Genomic DNA, 22,165 nt, shown 5'->3' with positions numbered 1-22,165 from the left:
CAGATAGACCGCAAACAAGCTCATATGGTAAGTGCATTTATACATGATGAAGTGTGTGTAATGCTTGCACAGTCAAGCGCTGCCATCTGTTTCAGTCCTTTAAGCTCTTCTAATGCAGAAGATGAAATCACCCTACCCCAAGAGTCCAATGGAGAATTTGTAGAGCTTGCTCATATATACCTTGCTTATGCTTCATGTCAGGGATAGTTATATAAGTAAATTCTACGAACAACAACGGCACTATGTCAGTTTTGTTACCTCTTCACCAGAGGTGCAGAACCTCACACCCAGGAGTCCAACATAGCCCTCCAGAAAGCTCTAGCCAGCCTTTGGGTCTCTCCTAAGGCTACCTCCCCTCTCCTCAGGCCATATATCTTGCTGTCACCACTCTGTTTGGCATGTGTCCTTGAACTGACCTCTTGGTTGCCCGAATAGAAGATGGGGTTATTGGGGGCAGGGGGAGAGAGAGAATAAATCTTTGGCTTTTGTGTGGTTGGAATTTAGCGTCTCTATTTTTCTATAAAAAGAGGTGCTGGAACTCACCACAAACACCTCCCTCGTTCTCTTATAATGGCAATGGTGTCCACCTGAGAGATGCCAGTACTGTACTGAGCTCTGGTTTTAAAAAAGCCCAGTTAGGAGCTATTGATTTTCCCCAGCCAGTGGAGGCTACTTCATATAGGCAAGTGGGTCATTGCCCAACCGAGCTCCCCTAAGCCAGCCCCCACCTGTCTGCCTCCTTACCAGCCTAGTGGGTGACACTGGATTTCAGCCTCCTCCTCTTCTTTAGTCAGTGTTGTCTTTGCAGGACTCAGGAGGGAAGGATACCAGAATAAGCTGGTTTGACCTCTCATGGGCTCTAGTTCTGGCGGCCATTTGCTTTGGTTGCCCCTGTGGCTGACCTCCCTGCCTTCCACCCTCCCAGGCCCAACAGGCACCAGACCCCACTAGGCCCAGCCTTACCAAGTGGCCAATTGAGTGAACCACCACGAGGCAAAGTGAGGCAGCCATTTTGGGTAGCAAACACTGAGGGCCACAGTGTGAGCTGAACTGTGTGCCAGGCACCACGACCTGCACCTGTTAAAAGTAGCTTGTCATCTCTGAGAGCAGTGGAGTAGTCTGTCTCATTGACAAACCAGTCCTTTTGTAAATGGCAGATGAGAGGTATCATCACCTCAGGCAGTGCAACAGCTTCAGCCGTCCCTGCTCCCATAACCTCTGGTGCTGTTTCGGTTCCTCTTGGCATTCTCCCTGCTTTTATTACAGGAAATAAGATACAATCCAGCACTCATTTTGTGCCCAGGCAGAAAGAACAATATCGCTTCTTCCCCTTGGTGGAGACCATCTTCACAGCAGGCTAAAAGCCTGTGTGAGCCTTCACTAGCAAACACGGAGCAGAGGCATAATTATTGCTGAAGCAGTGTTAACTTTTCGGTGGCAGGCAGGAGCAATTTTAATGGCAATTAGGGCTGTCACCTCATTAAAGAAATCTTAGATGATTAATCATATAATGTTTAATCAATTAATCGCATAAATTTGCATAGGAATAAACAATAGATCCAATGGAGGGGGGAGTTCGCCTTTTCTTGTTTTGTTTTTTTTGCAGGATGCCCACGTCTCCATCTTCCCAAAGCCTCTACCGTCCCTTCTGTGTGGAGACAAAGGAAGATGTATCTTCTAAGATTATATCTGCTATCCATTTTGTTTGTAATTTCTCATACTACAAGTTATTCCTCCCGCACCCCACATCTGTTGCCTCATTAATTGGGGGGGATCTAAAAAGGTTAATCCGTAGGCATTGACCAATTGATCTAAAAAGGTTAATCCGTAGGCAGTGCAGTCTTATATCCCCTCAGAAGGAAGTCTGATTGAGTTAAATGGGACTTACTTCCAAGTAAGTGGGTGTAGCCTAAATGCAGACCTTGTAATTACAGCATGGAAGCAAAGTTGTGTGTGGAATGCAACCAATCAGCCTTCTTTCAGGGGAAGGGAGAAGTGCATAACCCCAATCCAGATTTCAAAAATAATAATCATCATTTGATGCTGGCTTCCTTGACAACTGAGTAACTATTTGGTGCCCTCTAGGCTAGGGTAACAACATATTAGTCAACTCCCAAATGTAACCATGGAAGTGATATCTCTTGTATACAGTTAGAACCCAGAGGACCTCTACATGTGAGGAAGCATGGAAGTTTGGAACTCACCAATGCACATACTGCCATCTTACAACACTTTAAACATTTAGTTGGGTTTCCTGATGTTTATATATGCCTGATACTGCACCCTTGATGTTATTACATCAGTTACCAGGTGTTTATACATCCATAGAGGACATCCATGCTACACAGTTGCTGCAGAAAATGCTGGTGTACCTAACACTGGTGTTTCTGACAACACTGAAACTTGTTTTTAGGTCTTTGGAATTTAGTAGGTTTTCTGGGTCACTTGAGACTTAGGCAGCATACACACCATAGATTTAAAAGAATCCCAAGAATCTTGGGAACTGCAGTTTGTTAAGGATGCTGCGAATTATAGCTTTGTGAGGGCAAAACCATGATTATTTTGTGCCTGTGTGCTATAAATGTATGCTGTATATACAGCCTTACACCCAAAGATTCACAGGACTCATATGTCTGGTGTCAGAGTGAGAAGTGATCCCACACCTCTCCTTTAGCTGATCCGATTGTGGGTGGGCAAGGATAGACTCTTCTGCAGCATAAAAATAGATGAAGTGCATCACCCCCTGCACCTGATCCAAATTTGCATAAAATTCAAATACAGTGGAACCTCGGGTTAAGTACTTAATTCCTGAGGTTCGTTCTTAACCTGAAACTGTTCTTAACCTGAAGCACCACTTTAGCTAATGGGGCCTCCTGCTGCTGCCACGCCGCTGGAGCACGATTTCTGTTCTCATCCTGAAGCAAAGTTCTTAACCCGAGGTACTATTTCTGGGTTAGCGGAGTCTGTAACCTGCAGCGTATGTAACCCAAAGTACCACTGTATGGTAATTTAAAAAACAAACAAACTTTCCTTTAAATATAAATACAACTTACCACAGAGGAAGACTGTGAACCAGGTGATTTGTTTGTGTCTGCTGCCCAGGTACACAGTTCAGTCTACAGGCAACCCCCCTCAAGTCACTTCCTTTGCTCACACCTTATACAGACCAAACTAGTACACTCCACAAAGCTGGAAGGGGGAAGAGAAGTCCCATTCCCCAAAAGGTCTCTTCTTCTAGAAAAGCCTCAAAACTGTTTGTTTGAATGTTGTGGTTGTTTCCAGTTGTGATTACTTAATACAATTTAAAACCATCATCTCCAACCATTAGCTTCTATGGCAGATGATGTGTTTGGCAGGTTTGACCCTTCAAGCCGTCATTTCAGACTCCAGCACAGAACCACTCAGTTGGAGGAGACCTTGATGTTATCCAGCTCAGCCCCACAGCATTTTACAAAATATACTTTGCTCCCTCTCCAGATCCTCTAATCTCCTATCTAAGTGGCAAGTGGATGCAAGCTTGTATTGAGTGCATATGTATGTAATTACGACATTAAGATCCCACTTTTCTTTCAAGGAGCTCAAGGATGTGTATGTTGTTCTCCCCCTCTTCATATTATCCTCACAGCCACTGAGAGGCAGCGACTGACCCAAGATCACCCAGTGAGCTTCACTACCAAGGTCCTAGTCCATGTTGGCTCTCGAAAGATTCCTAAGGCTACTCAAGTCCTATTAGTGCTCAGCTATGCAACTGAATGGGGATTTGAACTTGGGCTCCAGCGTCAAAGCCCAACGCTCAAACCACTACACCACACACATTAATGTGTGTATATACTGGCAATCAATACTAGACTTGTCTGCTCAGAATACATGTCTGGTATCTGCTCAGAAGTTACTCCCATTGCATTCAATCCTGTTTACTCCCCAGCAAGCATGCGTTGGATTTTACCTTCAGGTCACAATCAAACAGCTCAGCTTCACGCTGCCAGCACGCAAAGCAGCGAAAAGCCAGACACACAGGAGAAGAGGCCAAAAGTCGCCAAACGGCTTTGCAACATTAAGCCACAGCAGCATGGGAACCATGCACAGCCTCTGCCACTCCCGCTATGACCAGTCGTATGCAGCAGCCACCAGCAAGGAGCCACTAGCAGCAGTGGCAGCAGCAACCAAGTCATGCATTTAATTGGTGTCTATTGGATTTCCCCCCCTGAAGCTATACTTTGTGCTACTCACTCTGACATGGAAGGCAGAAGTTTCATTTTGTATCTGCATCTGACTCAGAGACTTTTTTCTATACTGGCATTTGGCCTCCTGCCCTGACGGCAGTTTTTCTTGTATCATCAGGCTGAAATGTAGAATTTCCCACTGAGGAGATAGAGGAATGTGTGTGTGTGTGTGTAAAAGCAGGGTGAGGGAGGAAGAGACATTGATGAATGGAATAAATCCCTGCCACTCTTCTAGTTTCTTCGCAAAAACACAGCGGCAAGGTCTTTCTTTATCCTGTCACATAAAGATGCCACTGTCTCCCTAGAGAATAGCTCTTGAGAGACAGCAGCTTCTTTACGATCAGCAAACCTACAGCTGTAACAATTGTAGAGCCATGGGGATAGTATAGGAGCACTATACTCCATCCAAATGGACTTTCTCCTCTGGAGAGCCTCTGGTAAGGGAACCCTATTCTGCCACTTGAGTTTTAAGTAAGAAACCCAGCTGTAGATGGCACCGGTTGGCTAGTACCTGTGACATCATCAATACACCTCCCATTAAAAACCCCCAAAGATGCACCCACTTAAAAAAAAAAAAAAAAAAAAGCCAATAGCACAGGTGAAATGAAAGGAGTGCAGAAAATACTGATGGCTGAATCGGCATTCAGTTTGTGGGAAGCTAGCTACATAACCGCACTGGACTTCTCACATCTGATATTAACCTAAACAGAAGACTTTTGTTAATTTTTACAGTTATGCTACACGCTGAACAGATTCATCTATGCTTACATAGAGGGTTGGATTCTATTAGGTTGGAATATTGTTTTCATAACTTGCCAAGTAACTTTTATTTTATTAATACCTGATCTCGGCTCCTAATGTGTCGTGTCCACCACCTCAGGCTAGGACACCTCAGGGAAAACGTATGTACAAAATCTACTGTGAAATATGGATGTCAGTGTGGCATTTGCTTTCTTCCACCTTTATTGTTTCTCCCCCTGCAAATAATTCCCCCCGCTGGCCTTTTCAACTACCAATTCGTAATTAACGTAAGCCAGCAAAATACAAGTGGCCTCTTTCTAACAGTCAAGCTACAGTCCATTCTCTTCTCTCACTTCCACCTGCCCTCCATTACAGCCATTAACTGCTCTCTGCAGCTTATATGCCAACAAAGAAAAAGATGGCTTCACAGCTGTGACAGAATTCCATGTATGGGGGTGGCGAGGAAGGGGAGAAGCATCTTGGGACTCTAATCCAACCAGACAGATTGAGGTCAAATGCTTCTTGCATTCAACAAGCATAAAGGGGGAAGAGAAAGGAAAAGCCACAGAAATAAGAGGTGGCAAGTGCCTATAGGGTGCCTCACATTCTGCTGTAGGGCAGCCACTGCCAACCTGGTATTGTTTAGACATTTGGGCTACAGCACCTACCAGCCCCAGCCAGCATAAACTCTGGAGGTCAACGCGCTGTCCGTGGCTGCTACCCCAAAGCAGCTGAGAGTTGGAAATGGCTCTGAGGACCAATGCATGTAGGATATTTGAAAGTGTCTGCAAGTGTACGCTTTAGGTGGCTTGCTTTTTCTTGCCTCCCAGATCCCTCTCCTTATTTCTCCCCAAAACACAAGCCAAGGAGTTCATGGGCCCATACACACCATACATTTTAAGCATCACCACAGTACTTTAAATAGTCATGGCTTTCTCCCAAAGAACCCTAAGAAGTGTCGCTTGAGTTGTTAGATCCCTGTTCTCCCTCACAGAGTGCCAGTTCTCAAAGTTCCCCTGGAAGAGGGACTGAGAGTGGAACTGAACAAGCCTGGAGATTGAGAGCAGAGACAGTAAAGGAATTTGTACCCAGGGTTCACAGTTTAAAGAGGAGGCAAGGAAGAGATGACACAAAAGAGGTGTGCAGAAAGTGGACAGAGAAGTTTTACTCCTCCTCTCGCAACACCAGAACTGGGGACATCCAATGAAGCTGGTTGGTGGAAGATTCAGGACCAGACAAAAGAAAGGACCCCTTTGACGCAGCACACACTTAAACTGCAGAACTCACTCCCACAGGACACAGTGATGGCCACCAACTTAGATGGCTTTAAAACAGGATTAAGCAAATTCATGACGAATAAGGCTATCAAGGTTATCTGAAGAAGTGTGCATGCACATGAAAGTTCATACCAATAACAAACTTAGTTGGTCTCTAAGGTGCTAGTGGAAGAGATTTTTTTTTTTTTTTTGACTACAGCAGACCTACCTGTTTCTAAGGCTATCAATGGCTACTAGCCATGCTGGCTAAGCTCTGCCTCCACAACTTGATGCAGTATGCTTCTGAATACCAGTTGCTGGAAACAAAAGGAGGGATAATGACCTGATGCTCAGGCCCTGCCTTTGGGCTTCCCATAGGCATATTACTGCCTCCCCCCCCCCATGAGAACAAAGTGCTGGACAGGATGTGCTTTCAATGTTCTTTCCTAAGCATCTACAGTGGGAGACACAATTATTGACTAGAGGAGGAGAAGAAGAAGAGGAGTTTGGATTTGATAGCCCGCTTTATCACTACCCTAAGGATTCTCAAAGCGGCTAACATTCTCCTTTCCCTTCCTCCCCCACAACAAATACTCTGTGAGGTGAGTGGGGCTGAGAGACTTCAAATAAGTGTGACTAGCCCAAGGTCACCCAGCAGCTGCATGTGGAGAAGCGGAGATGCGAACCCGGTTCACCAGATTACGAGACTACCACTCTTAACCACTACACCACACTGGCTGTAGATGGGTGGAGGTGTATTTTATTCATATGCTGAACTGCCCTTTGACCAAATATTGCCAGAAAATAAAAGACAACAACAACAACCCACTATATTTATACATACATACACACAAAGTCCTGAGTATTTTCACGTCTCGGGAAAACCCCCCAAAAAACTTGCTCACACCAGACAGATATTAATTTAAAATGGCACCTTTGTTGTGGAAACACTGGCAAATTTGTCATTCTGGCTCCCTATGTGAATGACTAGTAGGTATGTAAATAAACCACTCAGCTTCCTTTTATTTTTATTTTTTTTCAAAGCAATGGTAAGTCAGCAGGTCATGACCTAGAAGGTGGGAAAGGCAGAGCTGTGGATAGAAGCTCTTGCCTCCGCTGCACCAATGACCCAGTGTTCCTTGGAGACAAGGCACACAGCTGCCACAAGATCAGCACCCCTTTCAAAAGGGAAGCAAGCCAGACAATATAGCAGGCAGAGACCACCACCAGACACATATATAGTCAATGCCAATGCCCCCTGCAGCATAAATAACACCCTCTATGCTCCTCATAAAAAAAATCTCCAATATACCCAGAACATCACATTCACGTTCATAGTTCTAAGAGTCATCTTTCCCCACAAAAATTATCAATTCTTTCTTCCCTGCTTCCATAGCAGCTCAGCAGGCATCCACATTACTGCTATGGACATCACCCTGTTCCTATGCTTTCAATTTGCCTTTCCCAAAGCCCCCATAAGATCCACCTAGGAATGAAAACCGTTTTGAGGCACTTGCAAGCGTTCCATCTCAGTATTTTGGGTGAGGAGAAGTCACTCCACAGAAATGGCTTTCCGTGGAGCAGGAATCTGGCCCACCAGTTGTAGCACCCGCTGGGAAAGGCAGAGGCTGGTAGGATGGTGGGAGATATATTGACACAGAGCGTATGGACAGATAGAGATAGACAGCACCTGGGGGAGCAGCAAAGACAAAGGGGAGTTTAGGTAACCCGAAGTCAATGGCTCCCAGACCTCACCCCCCCTTCACTTCATTTCCACCCCGACACTTAAGTCCCTCCATTCCTCTAACTCACCTTGCCACTACGGCAAACTCCCAGCAGGCTGTGGGGCTTCTCGTCATCAAGTACAGTAGCGAAAAGGATATCTAGGACCAGGTGGATGCGATGGATAGTTTGTGCCGTCTCCACGTCAGCAAGGAAGAGAAAAGCATGCTTGGTAAGAATGACCACCACACCCAAGTGGGGCAGGAACTAAAAGGATAGAAAAGCAGTTGCTTGAGAAGTCTGAATCAGTCCCTTTCCCACATCACATCAATACTATTTAACCATACTCTGACTGGGATTACCAGCATGGCTCTTGAGTGCATAATGGCACTCTCAGACCACCCATCCAGGGGGCCCTGACCTCCCTTAATAAAAAAATATTTTGTTTGTTAGCTTAGGGTATCCCTGTCTGCTTCTTTTGTCTATTTTGTTTCTGCTCTTGGTGTCTGTCTATGGGGGGGGGGGCAACCCATGTTTTGCCTGTTTTTTCAGGCAGTGAGGGAGTTCTAAGCACAGGCAGTTTTCCTTGTGTGAAATTTATATCTTGTGATGGCCACAGAAGTTTTAGATTTAGAAACGAGTCCCCAGGCCCGAAGAGGTTAGGCACCCTTTGCCAAAAACAGGCATGTGGAACCTTTGGCCCTCTAGCTGTTGATGAACTACAACTCCCATGGCTATGTTTTCTGGGGCTGATGGGAGCTGTAGTTCAGCAACATCTGGAGTTCCAGAGGTTCCCCGGAAATGCCCTAAAAGCTTCTTCCCCTTGTCCCAACTACTCCCGGGCACTTGGAAAACATGACCGCCAACTCTGGATCAAATAGCCAGACATCCACTGGGTTAGATGGGGAAGGCACAAAAAACCCCCACCACCAACTACATCAGCCCAACTGACACCTTCCAAATGTTTTGGATTACAATTCCCATCAGACCCAGTCAGCATGGGGATGAGAGAAGTTGTTGTCCAAGGTTCAGCAGGTCCATAAGCCAACTGTCTCCAAGGCAAAACTCACCTGTACTGCACTGGGGAAGTCCCCTAGCTGAGTCCCCTTGAAAGGCAAGGTGTCGCGGGCACTAAGCAAGGCGGCGTTCCCTGGCTGATGTGGGCCTAGCTCTACCACATGAAACTGCAGACACAAACAAGAAGCAAGTGCAGAGTTAGAGACTTTACTGGCTCCCTACCCAGTAGACCTTGGCTCCCAACTTCTTCTTTGCCCATCCTTAATAAGCCCCAGTCACCTGTCCAGCCTGTTCCTTGCCTCTCCGCACAGCAGCTAAGAGGGATGTTGAAGGTTTTGGATTCCTGGAAAATCTGTGCTGAGGCAAGGCTACTGCTTGGGCTTCTATGACCTGAGACAGTGGGCCTCCTCGCCAATACAGCTGGGTCAGGCCCACAACTTGGCTCTGTGAGAAAGAAACAAAGAGAGAGAGATTCAGAGTAGGGGTAGCCAATGCTGCTTAGACTACAACTCGCACCATCCCTGACTATTGGGCCATGCCAGTTAGGGCTGGTGGGAGCTGGAGTCAAGCGATATCTGAGGCACAATGTTGGCTATATCTGGGTTAGAACAGAGCCACCAAGCCGTGTAGAGTGGTACCCTCAGGTTACAGACACTTCAGGTTGCATACGCTTCAGGTTACAGACTCCGCTAACCCAGAAATAGTGCTTCAGGTTAAGAACTTTGCTCCAGGATGAGAACAGAAATCGTGCTCCGGCGGCGCGGCAGCAGCAGGAGACCCCATTAGCTAAAGTGGTGCTTCAGGTTAAGAACAGTTTCAGGTTAAGTACCTCCGGAACGAATTAAGTACTTAACCTGAGGTACCACTGTAATGGGTTTAGAAACAAGAGACTTAACTTTTAACTTTTTTTTTTTTTTTAAATGGATAAGCTGAAAGAAAAAGGGATTGACAATGAAAACCAGAGAAGGGTGGTGGGAAGTCAGGGGATTCCGAGAATCCTAAATGTGAAGGTGAATGATATGTTTAAATTGAAATGTGTTATGTAAAACTTAATTAAAATATTTTAAAAATAGAAAATAGAAACAAGAGACATATCATAGCCATGGGGTCAGAGAATTATGTACCTGCTCAAGTCCTAGAGCAGAGAGAGCCATCCACATATGACTGGCATCCCGTTGATATCCTACCACCTCCATGCCACAGAGACGTTCATGTCGGCTAAACTGCCAACTTGGTCCGGAACCTTGAAGGGAGATTACAGACAAGGAATGGAGTCAAGGTCTTCTGCTCAATTCATATGGCTTACGTGATAGATTGAGTAGGGAACTTCTGGACAAGGGGTTCAATTTGACATGCCAGGCCCTTTCCGTAACCAGTGGTGGCCAAACTTGGCCCTCCAGCTGTTTTGGGACTATAATTCCCTTCATCACTGACCGTTGGTCCTGTTAGCTATGAATGATGGGAGTTGTCCAAAAACAGCTGGAGGGCCAAGTTTGGCCACCACTGCACCTAAACCACACTCACCCACCCATCAGTGATTATGTCAGCTGATGGGCGGGAGGACAGGGTTTAATCCTGCACTGGCTATGCCGTCCTGTTCCTAGGTGGCAACAGGATCACACAGCTGAGGAAGCAGGATTTAATCTAATGAGCTAATGTGCCAAGATTAAAGTGCTCTGTCTTCTCCTTTAAGGGGGCTGGGCTGCATATGGCGCCACTGCTGCCCCCGCCCACTTAAAGGAGAAGCTGAGCAAAGTGTCTATTGAAACAGCTTCCCCAGGGGAGAGAGTCTGCTTCAAAGGGCGCTTTGCTGCTTTAGGACAATCCTCCATGGATAGATCCTCAAACTACCCCTCTGCTTTTAATTTTCATCACAGTAGACTGTTGAGGCAACGCCAGCACACTGCTTCCCCAATAATTCCCTTCAATAATCACTAACTTATCCCATAAACTAGACAGCCTGCCTCTCCTACAATGCATGTGTCCTTTGTCCTTTACTCCCAACTCCATCCACCAAGCACCCTTGGTTTCACCACTTAACTCCATTCATCATTCTGCCTACAACCTGCCCCTGCCCAGGATTCTTTCATTATAGCCACCCTAACAACATCTTCCCCAAGTCCCCTGAACACTCACGTTTTACGGTCCAGTGGAAGACATCCTCCTCTGTCACCACAGCCAGAATGTCAGCGTTCAACCACACCCAGTACTCAATAGGATGAGCAAATTCCCACTGGTACCTTAAGGAACGCTGGTCCACGTCGTAGACCTGGGCCAGCTGCCCCGCTAGAAGGAAGAAGAGGGAAAGTTAAGACAACTGCTGCGGTTTGAGGGAGTGGAGTCGCTTGACAGTGAAGGCCCCTCAATTTATAAAACAGACAATTCACTGTATTTTAGGTGCACCTGTGTCTCTTCTGCAAAACTGAATGAGAAGCCCCCACAACCAAATAGAAAGCAGGTAAATAATACGGAAAGCTACAAATGAGAACTTTGGGACATGGCAGCTCATTCACCAGAAATGACTTGATGTTTCCAAAGGCTGCAGAGAGAGCGCTTGGCATTACCAGAACATTACATGGGTCAGAGACAAAGAATTCCTTTGGAAATGTTGCTGTCTCAAGGGAAAACAAATACTCCAACCTCTCCCACAGTTTTAGAACCACTGCCCAAAATAAAATGGCAGCCGGACGGTGTTACCACCTTCCTTCTTCTAAGCCTATCTCCCACTCAAAGACACCTCAGTTCAATTCAAGCCCTTTACTTCTCTGCAATAACACAAGTCCTCCCCCTTAAGTACCAAAATGACCCTCTAGCATTCGCTTTCCATCACTCCCATTTTTTCCCCCTTCACCCCAATCCACACTGGATTGCTTCCAACGCAAGTCCTACTCTAGAGCAGACCCACTGAAATTTAAGGACATTTGTAACTTAGGCCCACTCATTTCAGTGGGTCTAGTCTGTGGCGAATTTAGTAACACACAACACCCCGACTTCCTCTCCTTTGCTCAACTCTACTTTCCAATAACCAGATAGCGTTCCTATTAATGAAATACCATGGACGCTCGGGTTGCAAACCCGCAGCGTTCACAATCCACGTCTGCGCATACGCGGGTTGTGATTCGGTGCTTCTGTGCATTCACGACCACCAAAACCCGAAGTAACCCGTTCCGGTACTTCTGGGTTTCCGCGATCCGCAACCCGAAAAAAAGGAACCTCAAGTGGCTGTAATCCGAGGTATGACTGTACCTCTGACAGCAAGCAGTGGACGGCTAGGATTAGCCAGAGCCCCTTGCACATGATGCAAAGTCCAGTTTGGCGGAGCCTGATCCTCCTTGGGAGATGCACGGGGATCCAAGAGCATCAGCGATTGCCGGGAGGAGTCCCCAGGAGGGCTGTGCCGGACACAGAGGCGAGAGGCAGACGAGAAGGTTACACGAGGGTAGGTGATGTATTCCGATACAATGCCATGGGCTTGGAGCTGCAGAGAATGGGAGCGTGAGTGGAGCTTTCCTCCAGAAAAGTGTTTCAATGCCCACAAAACTGTTTGGAGCCGAACCAAGGCTAAGGGAACAGTGTCCTTGTAGGGGTATGTGTACGATCTGGTGTGACCCAAGGTTGGGGTGAGGGAGAAACCCAAGTATGTCAATTTCTGCTCCTTATTTAAGCTGCTCATGTACTTTTTTTGTTGAACAAGGAACTGCAAACCAGGAAGCACCATGAGCATCATTAGGAAACCCTCCCCCCTCAGAAGTCAACAAAAAGTATAGGACTGAACTGCAGCTGGACTCCATGGCTGAGCAGCGATTTGAACCCAGGTTCCCCACCCTCCAACTCTGCCGCTATTCATTCTTTCCACCTGCTACCTCCTTGTAATATCCATCATACACTTTCAGGCCATTTGCTTGATTAGGTCTGACCTGCTCATTAGGAAATTAACTGCAGCAAAATAAGTGTAGAAGAGTGGAAAGATTAGCAAGTACTTTGTACTGCTGACTAGTTAAAAACAACTTAATACGAAAATTAGAAAATCAACACGATAAAAATGGTTTCATGAAGATCTAATCTCGAGATTATTTCTGCCAAATGTGACGCTTTTATATTTCCCTTGTTGGAATAGAAAAAATATGGACAGCACTGAGAAATCATGTTCCAAACTGAAGTCCAAAATGTATTTAAAGTGTTGCTTTTTGCTATAAATTAAAGATAGAGGTACTGCGTAATAAAAATGTACATGAAAGAGTGACCCCTAAAGAGTAAGACCAGAAAGAAAGAAAGAAAGAAAGAAAGAAAGAAAGAAAGAAAGAAATTAATTGCAGGTAGCCATTTTGACAGGACGTTAGGAAAAAAGTCAATCCAAGTCAGGCATTAGCATTCCCATGTTACTCAACATGGAAGTGGGGATGCAACAAATAACTCTACCTTTGCATGAAGAATGCAACTGACTGTACTAGCAGAGCCGCTCCCTTTATAGGCACAGAAAATGTAACCTTATATAAGTATATTTGGAAGGAAGCCTAGTCAGTTTCAATGGTGCTTACTCCCAGGCAAGGATGTGGAGGATTACAGCCTTAACGACTACACTCAAGACTGGTTTTCCCTTTTCTTTTCTACACCCAGAAAGGAGAAGCTCAAAAAAGTCACTGGAGAAATCCAAGGTTCTAAGGCAGCTGTGATCTGGCATCATGGGCAGAAGTCACACACCCATGCCCCCAAATACGTTCACAGCCCAATTCTCTTCAGATATATCCAACGATGCTTTTAAAGTGAAACATGCCTGCATGCAAGTTAATAGAGGACAAGGTTTTTGCACATAGCCAAGTATTGGATTTGGGCTAGCAGGTGGCAGTGTGACTAGACTGACCTTGGCTACAACCTAAGTGGTCTTTTAATGCAGGGGATTTTAGGCTAGAAATCACCTGAACCCCCAACCTGTCATATTACTAGCAGAGTGAAGGGCTGGCATAAGCAGTATCTCCCAGCAGCCGTCCCCAACCTGCAATATGGAGATAATGGGCTGTATTTGTGATGGCAGGCATGGACATTGCCAGAATTTTTTTTGGGTGGGGCAGGCCTTTTGTTGGGGGGGTGGGCAAAACCTCAGTTAGCTATGTATTTTTATCGATTTTTATTGACTGGGGGGGGCAGCAGCCCCTCCCTGCCACGAATGTTTCTTGAAACACCTAAAAAATAAAAAAGGCCCTTCCTCTCTGAGTGAAGACAGTGCAGTAATACTTCTTTTAAGCTTTGCTTGCGGGGTGGGGTGGGGTGGAGGCATGCCCAGTCAGAACTCCCCTAACCAACCACTGATTCCTATAGGAGCAACTCTCATTTATGACCCCAGAGGAGATTTAAAATGGCTTCCACCGGAACCCCGGAAATCTTCTATCCACACAACCACCTCGCCCCTTTCACACTCTCTGGGGCTGCATAACGCCGCAACCAACCCTGAGCTCGACCCACTCCAAATCGCGCACCCGCCCGGGCCCGTCACCACCTCTCGAGTAACTATTTTCCCACAGAGGCCTATAGGTTGAGCTACGTGGGGGTTTTTTTGGGGGGGGGGTTGTTTCCTGCTTACCTGAGTCAAAACTTCCACGCGGACTGGAGACACAGGCTCGCTCATAGCTTGGTATTCCGAATCAACCTGCAGTGCAGAGAAAAATAGGAGCAAATGGTGCGCGGGAGAGAAAAGGGGGACACGTGGGGAGAGGGGCGGCTTTGGGGAAGGTTTATGGAGTCGGGAGTGACGACCCAGGCTAGCAAGTAAATTATAACAGGAGTTAACAGTAAGAGGCTCACCCCGAGGAAAAACTGTAACTAAAACCGTGAAAACAACTGCACCACATAGTTCAATATTTGAGCCTTTAAAAACTTACAGGGAAGCGCTCCGCGTAGCTGTCAGTCTTCCCCACCGCGGCTGCCCAAAGTTCCTACTCTTTCCTCCTCCTTTTTTCCTCGGATTATAATGGCGTTTCAAGGCCATTCCTGCCCTCTTTCCCAGGTGTACATGATCTTGCTTTCAGACTCGATCCAATTAGCCCTAGCAAAAGGGAGGATCCCTCAGCCACATCTCTCTCTACTACTCCTACCGGTTCGACCAATCCCAGACCAAGGGCCCCATGGAGAGCAGCCTGATGCGGACCCAGGAAAAAGGGGGAGGAAAGCAACCAACTCGCCCCACCCGGAGCAAGCGGACAGGAAGCCGTTGTGTATGAAAACCAACAGCCTAACGATCTGCTACGCGCAGAACACAGATCGTGGAGTTTGCACACCCGCCTTGGTATTTTGCACGAGAAAGCGGCATATAAATGCTTTTATAAATACAGTGCAATATATAACTCTTGGATGTTAAGCTTTAGAGGCATATCAGAAGGAGCTGTGGCTAGCAGAAGATCTGGGTTGCAGACCAGAATCGGAATCAGGTTCGTTGCTGGGTTGTCTTCAGCCCAAGCTCCTAATAGTGCAGAGAACTGAAAATCCATACTGGCTCCTCCTAGGTTTATTTCGGAGCAAGTCCAATTAATTTCAGCGGTGCTCATTTCTCAAGGCCTTGTCCTCAAGAAAAGGTAGTAAATGTGACTCTGGATGGTGCCGATACAGACGTGGAGTCACCCTACAGAAATTCTTTTTCATGCAGAACCAACCCTGCACATCGAGAATGGGATGTCAGAGAGCAAAAACTTCTCACCTTGGTGCGCCTGTTTTCTATGGGGTTTGGGGCGGGGGGGGGGCGGGGAAGGGAAGGGACCTTTGCTTATGCTCAGAGTAGCATGCAATCAACGTGAGCCCCCGCTTTCAATTTGAACTCGAGCTACTCTGATAATTGGTTAGTCCTGTTAGTATCTGAGTGAAAATAATACCCAAGTAATAACTTGAGCCTATGAGCACGTAGAAGTCTCACCTCATTCCACAATATTTACTCCCAAGTAAGTTTGCACAGGATCTGGGCACAAAGCAGCAATCCTGTGCGTTCTTACTTTGGAGCAAGCCCCGCTGAAATGAGTGGGACGACTGACTTGAAAAAGACTGGGGTTGGGAGCAAAAGGACCCTAAGCAGATTTGCTTAAAAATAATTCCTACGTACTTCGACGGCACTTACTTGGTGGTGTATTTAGGATTATATCCTTCATTGAACTCCAAAGTAGCAGGATTGCTGATTTAGAAGGGTCCATATTGCTTGAGCAACGATTTGGTAAACACTGCTCTCTAACAAAATTTACTCCTGCTCTTGAAGGACTCCAAAATCTGATAATCACCACTATCAACACACATGAATCCTGGGAAATGTAGATTGTTAAGGGTGGTGTGTGTTATAGCTCTGTAAAGGTAAAGGGACCCCTGTCCATTAGGTCCAGTCGTAACCGACTCTGGGGTTGTGCGCTCATCTCGCTCTATAGGCCGAGGGAGCCGGCGTTTGTCTGCAGACAACTTCCGGGTCATGTGGCCAGCATGACGTAAGCCGCTTCTGGCGAACCAGAGCAGCACACGGAAACGCCGTTTACCTTCCTGCCAGAGGGGTACCTATTTATCTACTTGCACTTTGACGTTCTTTCAAACTGCTAGGTTGGCAGGAGTATAGCTCTGTAGTATAGGGGTAAACTACAGTTCCCAGGATTCAAGTGGGGGTGCTTGCAAGAAATGTGATTTAAATGTGTGGTGTGTATGCCCCAGTGCGCACTACGTATGTCCCAATAGGGTGTGCTTTAAAGTGTTTGCGTTTGCATAGGATTGTACATTTATAGTTACTGGAAGGGATATTGTGCTAGAGCCCAGAATTCCCCCCCCCCCTAAAGTTCTTCTTGCAAGACATTTCCCAGTGTTTGTGGCATTTACCCACTGATCGCAATCAGGAACATTTCATGGTAATATTTTAATGTTGCATTTGAGCTAATGATTCTGTAAAAGTATTTTGTTGATGGTGTGTGTGTGTGTGTGTGTGTGTGAGAGAGAGAGAGAGAGAGAGAGAGAGAGAGGATTTCAAGCATTTTGTAAACCTGAGGAGTTTTTTTCCCCCTGGACCTGTTTTCCAGATTGCAATCTTTGCAAGTTAGAACTTATTTTCTTGGTTAGGCTATTTCAGGGATGTTGTATTGTCAGTTTTTCAAACCTTCTCCAGCATTCTAAACTGAGCAACAGTGAAATTCAGATCTTTCATCTCTCTCAACTTCCTTTAAAAATGTCTCTTCCCCCCTTTTTATTTTACTTTATTTCATTCCATTCCATTTATGAATCACTTCCTATGAAACATCTTTAAGTAATTTAAAACATTAACAATAAAACATATATGAAAAGATTTCATATATGAAAAGGATTTCATATCCAATAAGGAAACAGACTGGGATAAAAGGCTCTATTTAAAGGCTTGTTGAAAAAAAGATGATCTTCAATAGGTGCTGAAAAGGCAGTAGAAACAATGTCTCTGATATGTAATGGAAGCCTGTTCCAGATTGATAAAATTAATCTGAATTAATTAATTAAACTTCCTTTTAAGAGTCTCTGTTTTAGTGAATGAGGAGGGAAGTGAGGGACAGATGGGGCTCATTAACCTGGGAAGGCAGCCCATCTAGAAGGAAAACTCTTGATCCTAAACTTCCGCTGCCTTGTGGGATATCTTCCAAAGAAAAAAAAGACTAAGGAGTACACATATCCAGAGTCGAGTCCCTAAAATGGTTGGATGGCATCTTGAATGCCGTCTCCTGACAACTCCTGCAGCCAAGTTGGTGCCAAACCTATTGCTCTTCTTTCCCTTGGACCACATCATCAAGGCAGAGGAGAGGGGGCTTGTCATCTGAGCAACCCAAGACCTCCATACATACTGCCCAGGCTTGCACCCTGGGGAGGTCAACTTAAGTGCCGCTAGCAGAGCAGTTTGACTTCACCCCAGAGGGGCATTCCATTATCTCTCGAGACAGACAGATGCCAACGATAAAAAATACTGTTTCTGGAGGTCCTGAAGTTCCAGCTCCCTTTTCTGAAGGGTTTTTTTTAAGTCCTTTGTGCTGTTTACTCATCTTTTGGTCCTTTTAAACCCATTCCTGAAGCTCTTATTCCTCCTAGGAAATCATCCATCTGGAATCTAGAGTCTCAAAATGAGTCCCCCTTCGTGCCACAAACCCCACAACCTAGTACTTTTGGCAGTGTGGGGCTTTCCAGCTGAGATCACTGCAGTGCAACTAGGTATCACCCTAACAAAAGATAACATTCCCCTCACCTCCAGGACAACCTTTTCTTGTGAAGCATTAAGCTGGCAAGAGCCTCATCCGGAACACGGAGAGCTTTGGAATGTGTTTACTCACAATGATATCAAGGCGCCTAGTAACTTCCTTTCAGCACTCTTTGAGCAGTGGAGTATTCCAAAAAACAAAGCAAAACAAGATTATTTGGTGAATTGGTCCAGGGAAGAACATGGTGGGGTGTGAGGGGACTGTGTGTTCTATAGTTGTGATGGGAAAGAAGTGACAAGTTCTGTGAGGATAAATGGCAAAGATCAGTGTTCACCAGGGAAACTGGCACCATTCTAGTATAACAGAGTCCAACCTTTTATTTATTGTTTGTTATGAAGTTTACATTTTTGCTGGGAGGATATTCTGGGAGGGAATGAGTGGGCCCAGGGGAGCCTTAACTCTGTGCTAATGAAGTTTGTTTGTTTATATATTGGCCAATAAATTTCCCAGAGTTACTTAAAAGTTAGATTGAATGGGGTTCCCTGTGGTGTGATTATATGGGTGTCTTGCGGTTGGATGTGGCAGCAGGGTAGCAAATACACGTTTCTGCCACCCTCATTTAATTCACACATCATACTGGCTTATTTTTATAGTATTCTGCTGCTTCTAGAGTTCTCTTTCGCTGTAGGAAAGTTTGTGCTTGGCAACGCTGAGCCTACCAGTGGAGAGGATTACAGAAAAGAGGTCACTAGCATCAGGGTTCCTTGGTTGGAGACAGCATTGCCGGGTCCAGCCCCCAAGTGGGCTTCTCCATCTTTAGACAGTTGCACAAAAGAACTGGAAACATCACAAAGTGTGGCTCTTATTACACAGCAGTGGTGGCAAAAGAAGATTCCGCAAACGAAATCTTCCCTTCTGTGGAATTTTGAGCAGTTAAGAACATAAGAGCTGACCTCATAATGGCCAACAGATCCCTATGGGAAGCTGGCAAGCATGACCCAAGTGTAAGAGTACTCTGCCACCCTGCAGTTTCCAGCAACTGGTATTCAGAAGGACACAGCCTCCAACCATGGAGGCAGAGCATAGCCATCATGGACGTCACAAACCGAAACATTTCTGAGTTCTGTGAGATTTTCACTCTTCTAAGGCTGCAGTATTAAGCAGACTTTATTTTACTTCCTAGGAAGTAAGACCCATTAAAGTTGATCAAAGTTAGTGGTGAACTTATTTATGGGGAAACTTTAAAATTAGGGTGTAAGTAAGCTTAGATCTGCAAACTTAAAAGTTCTGGAATCCCTTTGTACTCTGGAGAGACTCAGAATTCCTAGCTGAGCACTCGGAGTGCATTGTCACTAAGAACTGTGCCATTAAAAATTCCTTGTTATGGATCTGAGCTTTTTGTGACTGGAATGAATAATATCACTTTGCAAAATTTAGTTCCTCTTTTGAGTGCTTTATACTGCTTTTTAAAATCATAAACCTGGGAAGGAAGAAATAGGGGTCAGAAAACTTTTTCAGCAGGGGGCCAGTCTACGGTCTGCAGACCTTGTGGGGAGCTGGACTATATTTTTTTTTCGGGGGGGGGGGAATGAACAAATTCCTATGCCCCACAAATAACCCAGAGATGCATTTTAAATAAAAGCACACATTCTACTCATGTAAAAACACCAGGCAGGCCCCACAAATAACCCAGAGATGCATTTTAAATAAAAGGACACATTCTACTCATGTAAAAACACACCGATTCCCGGACCGTCCGCGGGCCGGATTTAGAAGGCGATTAGGCCAGATCCGGGCCTTAGTTTGCCTACCCATGAAATGCACACCTTCTGAAAATCGGGAAATTGCTTAAGGTCATTCATAATGGCTAAGTAGAAGGCCAACAAATTAGATATAAGACCAGTTAGCAGAAATGTTTCCTGTAAAAGAAGTGCAGGATGAGTTCATTATTAATGGAGGCAGTAATTTCCAATTATTTATTATAAACATTTTTTTTACATGCAAGTCAGATGGAGCTAACTTCTGGTCCTCCAAATGTTGCTAAATGGGTGGGTGCGGTATTGTGCTTTTAGTCTAACATGCAGTTCTGTCATTAGTTATGTGCAGATGTGGGGACTTCATATAGCCAATAGGCACAAGATGACTACTTTAATGTTTTGATAAAAAATTGTCAAAAATAGATGCCTGAAATTTTTGGTGGCAATTGAAACACTTTGATACTTTGTCAAAATGTTGACGTTTTCTTAAAATCTTTAGCGTTCAATTTGTTAAATACAATTTTTTCCTACTCCCTCAACCAGCTTTGGTGTGAATTGAGAAGCCATATGTGTTTCAAGTGGCACCAAATCTGTGCTGTTGGGATGCAGATGAGAGGTGTGAATTCCAGGATTTTGGATCAGGTCCATCCAGTTCAAAACTAGTGTTCCAATACTGTAGTGATGTACACATAATTACTTTTAACAGCTGTCCTCCTACTTTATTCAGGAATGCTTGGACGACCAATGCCGTATTTGAGAACCAAGGGGGCTTGAGTGTGGTCTGGTTGGTACTCAGTAAGGCTGTGTTTGTGCCAGGTGATATGCAAACAAGGAGAAGCAGAACCTTGAGGTTCCTGCCCTGAGACTGCAAAGAGCAACACAAGAAGAAGAAGAAGAAGAAGAAGAAGAAGAAGAAGAAGAGGAGGAGGAGTTTGGATTTGATATCCCGCCTTTCACTCCCCTTCAGGAGTCTCAAAGCGGCTAACATTCTCCTTTCCCTTCCTCCCGCACAACAAACACTCTGTGAGGTGAGTGGGGCTGAGAGACTTCACAGAAGTGTGACTGGCCCAAGGTCACCCAGCAGCTGCATGTGGAGGAGCAGAGACACGAACCCGGTTTCCCAGATTACGTGACTACCGCTCTTAACCACTACACCACACTGGCTCTCTCACAAGGTATACCGTACTTGGGAATAGGTTAAGCAGAGTGGAAGGATTCTTACTTATCAAATATTCTGCTGGCTGTTTGGCACAGCTCACCAGAAACTTTCATTACAAGCAAATTTATGGGGTGAGAAGGTGTTTCTGGCCCACTGATTTGCATTGCGAATCAGAACCTTTCCCAGACCGTGAATCCATTCATAAAGGTTATGGTATGCTGGCCCAGAGCTATCCCTTTTGGGCTTGCCTATCCTTAGGCACATACCAGCTTGTTATCTGAAATGCAAGAATCTGGTCAAATGTATTGAAGTACCCCCAGCTTGTTGTTCCTGTTGGTTATCTGCAGGACATTAGAGAGAAAATTTGAAGGTGAGGAACACTTTTTAAAAGGTACTTCTTGTAAGACTTGGCTGTGGACGTCACCAATGAACAGCATCAGAAAAACCAGGACAAAACCACTGGTATGGCTGCCCCCTAGGGATATGTCAGGAAGACTATGTTTCTGGAATGGAGTGTGGTGTTTCTGACTGCATGAACCAGATGCAGGGAATGCCATTCCCCACTTTGATTCAGAAAGCTAACTTACTGGTGCTAGTACCAGTGTGGGTGCTGGAGGCTGTGGTGCTGGCCTCCACTAAGTAGCATAGTGGTGTTCCGAGAGAAGCACCTAGTTCTCCTTGGACACATTCTGCACTTCCCGGTGTGTGCTGCAACTCCAGACTGCAGAGTGCAGAAAGTTGCCACCTGGTTATATCTCAGTATAGTTAGTTAATGCAGTTTGCCCACTCCTGTGTTAGTAATAATGAAAAGTGTTTTTTTTGGAATAACATATATAATACATATTGAAGCATTGGTTGGACTGATTCTACCCATACTGACTCCAATTTCATAAATGTCACGCAGAACAGGGTATGGTTGGGTGTGGAAATAATTATGCCATGACGTCACAGGATTTGTGCCCTTTCTCACATCCAGGAGCCTCCAAAACGTTAAGTGTTTTTTCTCTTCTTGGATTTTTTAAAAATATAAATGATTAAAAACCTATGCACAATGATACCTACCTTTTGCTCCCCTCTTCTGTTTCCTCAGATCCCCAAATGCTAGTGGATTGGGGAGCCAATCTGG

The 22,165-nt window shown here is 45.4% G+C and overlaps 1 protein-coding gene across 8 annotated transcripts in view; it reads right to left on the bottom strand.

Moving 5' to 3' along the window:
• Positions 1-1,581: 1,581 nt before the first annotated feature.
• LOC308581610 (clathrin heavy chain 2-like) overlaps positions 1,582-22,165 on the bottom strand; it is a 45,470-nt gene continuing 24,886 nt past the window's right edge. For 2 of the 8 annotated variants that reach the window (XM_081184280.1, XM_081184279.1), the window contains exons 3-10: positions 14,538-14,603; positions 12,206-12,437; positions 11,096-11,245; positions 10,084-10,202; positions 9,239-9,403; positions 9,013-9,126; positions 8,033-8,209; positions 6,959-7,910 (exon numbers count right to left, since the gene is read on the bottom strand). In XM_081184280.1, coding sequence (XP_081040406.1) covers positions 7,773-7,910; positions 8,033-8,209; positions 9,013-9,126; positions 9,239-9,403; positions 10,084-10,202; positions 11,096-11,245; positions 12,206-12,437; positions 14,538-14,582 — 1,140 coding nt within the window. In that variant the 5' untranslated portion in view covers positions 14,583-14,603 and the 3' untranslated portion in view covers positions 6,959-7,772. Of the gene's footprint in view, positions 1,649-6,958; positions 7,911-8,032; positions 8,210-9,012; positions 9,127-9,238; positions 9,404-10,083; positions 10,203-11,095; positions 11,246-12,205; positions 12,438-14,537; positions 14,604-14,835; positions 15,296-15,366; positions 15,641-18,170; positions 18,294-18,842; positions 18,957-22,165 lie in introns of those variants that run through there. The other 6 variants (XM_081184277.1, XM_081184283.1, XM_081184281.1 and 3 more) reach the window with 6 other exon arrangements.

This window comes from Podarcis bocagei, assembly GCF_964188305.1.
Source record: "Podarcis bocagei genome assembly, chromosome: 2".
In the NCBI taxonomy this organism is placed as follows: domain Eukaryota; kingdom Metazoa; phylum Chordata; class Lepidosauria; order Squamata; family Lacertidae; genus Podarcis; species Podarcis bocagei.
This window is presented reverse-complemented; position numbering and strand designations above follow the sequence as displayed.